This window comes from Aplysia californica, unplaced genomic scaffold (assembly GCF_000002075.1).
Source record: "Aplysia californica isolate F4 #8 unplaced genomic scaffold, AplCal3.0 scaffold00039, whole genome shotgun sequence".
Taxonomy (NCBI): domain Eukaryota; kingdom Metazoa; phylum Mollusca; class Gastropoda; order Aplysiida; family Aplysiidae; genus Aplysia; species Aplysia californica.
The window spans coordinates 507,107-514,228 of NW_004797309.1; the positions used below are offsets into that span (position 1 = coordinate 507,107).

Sequence of the window (7,122 nt, forward strand, 5' to 3'; positions counted from 1 at the left end):
CTTGGAGCTACAAAAATGGGATGAAAGGTTTCTTCTATAAGCCAAAGAATTTTTATAATTAGAATTTAAAAGGCATGTAAGCTTGTTACAGATTTTCTGAGAATTTCAGGCACGAGATGGGTTTTAGATGGGGTACTATAGTGTCATGGCTAAAAGAGAGGCTTGAGAAACAGATTGTGGGACATTGGTCAGTCATCGAAGGAAACCTTCGACTTATAAGAGAGGTAAAACCGTTTTACATTGCTGTACATCAGCTCTTTCGTCAATTTACGTAGATGAAAATATAGAAGCATACTACCAAAAAAAAATGTTTGTCATAATAGGAGACCTAAACACGATATTAGAAAATTGACAGTGTCAAGACATTACTGGCAATTATGGGTTAGGAGAACGAAACAAGGGAAGGGAAAGATTCCAAAACTTTTGTAAAAAGAACAAAATTAATACAGTCGAGAAACTTCATAAAAAGGACAGCACGTCCAAAAAGATCTTAGATCACCTACGAAATCTAAAATCAAATGATAGAAGGGGAAAGAGTCCAAAATACACCTATACACAAAACCGCATACAACCTCACTGCATTAAAATGCATGAAAGTCAGGGTATGAACTTGGCAAATAGGTCAAGATAGGTCGAAAAAGACGCACGACAATATTAAGGAACTCACAGGAAAAAAGCAAAACAAGAGGCCCACAGGAAGTGTTGAATACGAAGATAGTGAAAATAATATTTGTTAAAGAAAAGTCATTGGAAGGAGAGACGAATTTTAGGAAATAATTTGAAGATAAAAGATCACCTTTCCTGTAACCAAGAAACACTAGTAGCACAAAATTTCAAAGTCAGAGGTAGAGTTCACACCAGATAACAACCCCCCCCCCAAAACAAAAAAAAACAAAAAAAAAAATGAATGCCGACCAAGATGACAAATACTGAAGTACATAGATAAATTTGTCATTAAATCTGTGACAAAATTTGTAAATGAAATCTCAGGACATACGAGTAATAATAGAAGATCTATTTTTATCGATTCATATTGTCATCCCGAAGAAACAAGTAAACACAGATAAATACGTAGACTTTAGAACCATCACTCAAATGCCAAAAGTCAAGAAAATTATTCAATATTTGAAAGTAATTTTGGAATAAATCCTGCTTAAGATTTCTACAAGATTTAGATTTAATGTCGTTTACTTTTTCAAACACACAAGTTCAAATTATTCAGTAAATCGTTAAATGTCCTACAAATTGTTCCTCAAATAAAAAGTGCCATATTAAACTTTTTTTACGAACACCTGTCAACACCACCTATTGAACAACTTTCTAGCAAGATAAATACCATTTAACAGAACTCTTGATGGACCATCTCACCTTCAAGAATAGGTAATTTGTTGTTACTTTCCAGGAAGGCGCAGATATAATGATTGTATAGTCTCTTCTGGCGAGCTTTTTCTAGCATTCCTTCACTAGGGTCCAGGGCATCGATATGCTTAAATCCCAAGTTCTTCAGCTGGAGATGAGAAATGGCTTGGTAAATGCAGTATGATTTCTGATCTAAACACATGACAAGCGTGAAGACTATACTCTAAGCAAGCATTTATTATAACCAATTCCCATACTTGCAAGGTCAGAAATCATTATACCTTTGCTTTAAAGAAAGCTGTCCTATTACTTTTACTTTATGTTCTCTTATTGTGGCATCTTAGGTATTGAATACAGCCCCCCCCCCCCCGCCCTATTGCACTGTTCAGAATATTTGTAGCAATAAGGGATATTATGTTCGCCTTTATTTTTGAGAATTTGAGGATGCAATAAATTCAATAATGTCCTCTTAATAAAATATGCTATCAACTGTATCATTGACATGGTCCAGACCACTCACGTGCTCTGCAACATAACCTGTGCCAGCAGCGACATCCAGAATATAGATGTCCGCATGTTTGGAAGAGGGAAAATAGTCCTCTACAGACTGGGCAGCTATCTTGGGGCCATGGTAAATGTCTGGGTTCAGGTGCTGAGGATACCAGATCAAAGTTTTCAATAAACATAATAGTCTGTCTACCTGGGGACTAATTTAGACGTAGGAATATGGCAAAAGACTGGTGTAATCGTTGTCTGTTATAGACGCTGTTAATATCCCTACATTGCAAGGATGATGGACATACAAGTTTATCGAATAGAGTAGATAGTAACCTATTCTGATATCGAAAAACAGCACACTTCAAATGTTCAAACATGATGAGTACTATGAAAATTGGGAATGTGACGGTAAACTGGGCTTAGTGCAAGAAATTGGGTCTTCCCGAGTTGATATTTAGCTATATATGCCAAGAGGTTTTCCAACGTGGCGTTAGGCTACCGGACTCGTAATCGCGAGATTGTGGGTTTGGGGGTTCGAGCCTCAGCTCGGTCCGACGTTGTGTCCTTGGGAAAGGCACTTTACACGAACTTCCCATTTGGCTAGGTTCTATCGGAGACGCTAGGAGGTTCTGCCCCTTAAATAACCTAATAGTGTTGATAGGGGCGTTAAATTCATACCTTTTTCAGAGGTTCTCCAACATCGGATGTCTAGTTCTCTGAAAACAGTTTTTACTCTCTACATTATGTTAATAGTGATATATTTCTGATTATAGATTTTTCAAATTTAACATATTTGACATTCCATCCCCCTTACACTAAATGTTACGTTCCCCCGCCCCTTCCTTTAAACATTAATGAATAATTAATGTTTGTTTATTTGTGAACGCATTCTTTCTCCTGTTTTTCAAGTACAACTTAAAAACTTGTCTTGAGATGGGCCAACCTAAGAACAAAGACTGTGCGTTTCGAAGACGTAAATAATTATGCAAATCAATACTTTGAATCAGTTTGTGCAGCTCGTTCTTGTTTGAAAAATTTAGTCTGCCTTTTCCCTTTACTTTATATGCCGCAGCAGCTTTTTTTTCTATCAAGACGATAACAAAAAAACAATAAATGAAACACAGTGAAATAGCGTTCCACAAAACGGTCCCATTTCTTTCTTTCTTCTTTGTATGGGTTTAACGTCTTTATCAACAATTTACGGTAATTTAACAGACTGGACCGCCAACTTAATCGTCCATCAACGATAGGACCATGCCAAATGATTTTAAGGCTTGAAAATTTGCCAAACCACAGAGTTCAAGAAAACCCAGTCAGAGATTCAAACAAGGCTCATCTTTTCCGTAGTTCAGCATGATCACTTTGAGGGCACAATATCATGTTATTAATTAGCATGTTTTGGATTGAGGTTTGAGTTGGGTTTTTAATTAATTTTTTTTTATTCTTGATTGACTTTTTCGGACTGGGGGGGGGGGGGGCTTTTCTTCATTATCTACCTTTGGTGTTTTATTCATTAGTGTGCGTACAGACCAAAAGCCCCTGAGGGATTCGAGCGTCTCAGCTAGTAAGGAGCAGCAGCGAACAGAGAGACGTAGATGTTTAGACCAAGGGCAACTGCCACGGGTTGGCAGTAAGAAAGAACGTAGCTTGCGAATTGCTCGCCGATGGCTCGACAGACTCTTGCATGTTCACATCAAATGCACCATGCTGGAGCACATAATGAGGTGTGTGCGAGCTCCGTTGGCAAGACCTCAAACATTGCAGAGAAAGAGAAAGAGAGAGAAAGAAAGAAACAGAAAGAGAGATAGAGAGAGAGAGAGAGAGAGAGAGAGAGAGAGAGAGAGAGAAAGAAAGAGAGAGAGAGAGAAAAAAAAGAGACAGAGAGAGAGAGAGAGAGAGAGAGAGAGAGAGAGAGAGAAAGAGAGAGAGAGAGAGAACAGAAAAGGAAGGGGGGATGTTTAGGGTGATGATAGAGGAAGAGGAAGAAGAGGGGGTGATGTTCACTTTTGCGCAATGTCCTGCAAGTTTTTTTTCTCTTCAAAAAAACAAAGTTCATGCAGTCTTTATCTTATTTTCCTCAACGTACTTGGAAGGTCGTCTAATTAAAAAGTGAACTGAACGTATTATTTTGTCTTTCTCCTTGCTTACTTTCCAATCAAGCAATATTGAGGTAATCAAGCAGCTGTGCAACAAAACGTGGTTATACTAAATGTCATTACAAAACGAGATGAGCACGGCTGTTAGGTTCGAGATGTGTATGCAGTTACATCGAAGATCGACTTTAATTGCGACAAAGCTGGTGTGAAAGGTTGGTTACAACAATTTGTAAGGCATTGTAATGAAATCAGGCACTCGTAAAATAAAAATGAAATCGAAGAAAACGACATTTCAAACCAGTAGCCATTAGGGAATTTTTATATATTTTTTGTTGTTTGGCTAAACACTTTTTATATCCAATAAAAAAAAAAACATATTGTTCAGGGGAATTTACTGAAACACTTAGCTAAAAGGCACACAAACCGTAAATTTACAATTTCCAAGGACTCGAAAGGTATTGAGCTCAACAAACTTTAGAGGTATTTTTCTCACTAATTTTACTTATGAAACCAGACGACCCCCATCTCCTTCAGTAATACTAATATCACAACTTCTGTTTAAGATAGATAGGTATTTTTCAGGGAAAACAAGACAAATGAACAAGCTTTTAGTTAATATCAATAACTCCCAAATGCCCCAGAACTGACGAGCGTCTGATTCCACCGCGTCGTGACACATAATGTAGATGAAGAATGCATATATTTTTAGCGGTTCAGCTACAGCACGGCTACAGCACGGCTACAGCACAGCTCAAAGCTTTGGTATCAGCATAGCCCAATGACAATCTTCCTCGCATTTTATGAACTGAAAATTTCCTTTTAACCTCTACTTTTTTAACAATGGTGGGGTAAATCGTGCTACCCATCCCAAACTGATGGGGATATTTTAACAAAACACCATAGGCACTTTGCCAGTCGGGAATGATGCGCGAGGCTACATCAGAACAAAGGCAGGAACATTTGTTCGGACAAGATAATGGCTCACAACTGTTATAAAGGACCTATTTTTGGAGAAACCCGAGGCATTCCAGATATCAACCAAGCATTTTGCCATCCGTGAAACATGAAGCTTGTTGGTATGTAGTGAGCGTGTTCATGAATATCTGGTTATTAAACAGCAACTATTTTGAAGCAGTTGAGGAAATGAATTTCAGAATTGAAATTAGTAGGCAATTTTACACTTCTAGAAACTTTAGCTTCTATTGCTCATCTCTTTAAGTAACTATACTGTATTAAAATAATGTTGTCTCTGGTGATTACCTCCAAATGGCGAAGATAAATTACTATGTGGCAGACCGCGTGTTGGGTTTACTTGGACATATAATGAATTTTTTTTTTTACATCCAGCACAACGTGCCTACATCCAAAAATTTGATGGCAACAAGGCTAGAGGGCGACCGAGAAAGACCTGGATAGATGGAGTCAGGGAAACATTAACCACCCACCGCATCCCCCTGACCCAAGCTCTTCGGCTGGCGACAGAGAGACGTCTCTTTCTTCCCGCGACACCCAAGGGGGAATAAGAGGCAGATAAAAATCGGATTTTTTTTTAAAGATTGATTTGTCTATTCTGAGCAAGAAAGGGGAAGTGGACAAACCAGCTTCCTCTTAAACAGGTGGCAACCTCCTTCCTCTCGTTCTTGACTATTTGCTTTGAATCTGAGGTCGGCTTCCTGGTGTGAAATGAATGGTGTGTCTATTGCATAAATAGTACACAGCAAATACAACTGAAAAGACGACAGGGGAGATTGGGCTCTGTTAGAAAAGAAAGAATCAAAGACCCATGAAACAGAAAGAAAGTTGTAGCTGACCTCTAAGCTGTCAGAGCAAGCTAGTCTAAGCTGATCATTTCTCACATGATTCTATTTAAAGAGTTTTGAAGCTCTTTATCATGATGACTTAAAAGTAAAATGGGAAGCATCAATGGCTACCCCCCTCCCCAGTCCCCTTTTAACTTTGTAAACTTATTTTAAGAGCCAGGGCCCACGGATTTAATGTCTACCTCTGATAGGACCAAGACAAACGTTGGAGAGCCAAAAAAAGGATTCCCCAAAATACATTAAGTTCAGAACTCTGTGTCTCTTTGAACCAGGATATCCCCTCCAGAGACCAGCATTATGCCAACTGAGCTAGCGTCGTATCCAATGTTACCTGATCGTAATTATCGTCTTTAACCCAACTGGTGTAGAATGTTGCTGTCTTCTCTGGGACACCCCCTTCTCTGTACGCCTCGGCCATGTACTTCTTTGATTCCTCAGTCACCTCCAAAGATGTAGACATTGTGACTGCCTGTGACAAAAATGCGATTTGACTGACGGCAATCAGAAAGCATTGTCTCCTTAACAAATTTCTGACACTCCTCAATGCCCAATGTCTTTATATTTCTGGGAGTAAAAATTTAGAATTTTAAAGTATCATTATTTCATTTATCATCACTGTTGAAATGTAATAAAACGTACCAATAGTTCAGAAATTTACGTTAAAAAATATGAATTGCTTTTCAAATGTATAATCACTATCATAATCATCGTTATCCTCACTACCACCATCATCAGTTATATTTTCAAAATTCCACTTTTTGAGAATATCTGCATTCTTGCCAAGCAAAAAGAGTGTCATTTTTAATTAATTGTGTTTCCCTTGAACAACAAGATTTTGCTGTAAAACAGCTATTTGACAGACATATTATTATAGCTTTATATTCTAACTCTCTGAAATGCCCTCCACAAAAATATAGTTGCAATTTGAGGCCATGTAGAAAACACAGAGAAAAACGTACCTTGTAAAATTATTATACTTTTCGATCTGGAAGAAGAATCAGTCAGAATATGAAATGATGAAGCTCAAAGTGTTAGACCTAATTCAGATATATGTTCTTAAATCTTCAGTAAATATTTTTCACCAGTATTCTGTGATATGTCGGCAGGTTATATACGTCTAGAGACAGAACATGTAGTTGCTTAAGTTCAAGCATAATATACTTGCTGTACCCATTCCTGGACTCTGACGTTGCTGACTCTCTATTTGCTGATTGGCTAGAAGATTCACATGGCTGCACTTTTTAAAAAATATAAGACGAACTATCTAAACTAGGAAAAGCGCATAATGTTGAAAGAAGAAAACTAAGATGGGGGTGGGGGGATGAGGGAGGAAAAAAAGAGGGAGGAAT

At 38.0% G+C, this 7,122-nt stretch overlaps 1 protein-coding gene across 1 annotated transcript in view; it reads right to left on the reverse strand.

Annotated features, from left to right (window-relative positions):
• Positions 1-7,122, reverse strand: part of LOC101853064 — a 27,555-nt gene that overhangs the window by 1,922 nt on the left and 18,511 nt on the right. Inside the window, exons 6-9 of the mRNA XM_035973980.1 lie at positions 6,105-6,264; positions 5,552-5,626; positions 1,880-2,011; positions 1,369-1,507 (exon numbers count right to left, since the gene is read on the reverse strand). Of these exons, the coding sequence (XP_035829873.1) occupies positions 1,369-1,507; positions 1,880-2,011; positions 5,552-5,626; positions 6,105-6,264 (506 nt within the window). The remainder of the gene's footprint in view (positions 1-1,368; positions 1,508-1,879; positions 2,012-5,551; positions 5,627-6,104; positions 6,265-7,122) is intronic.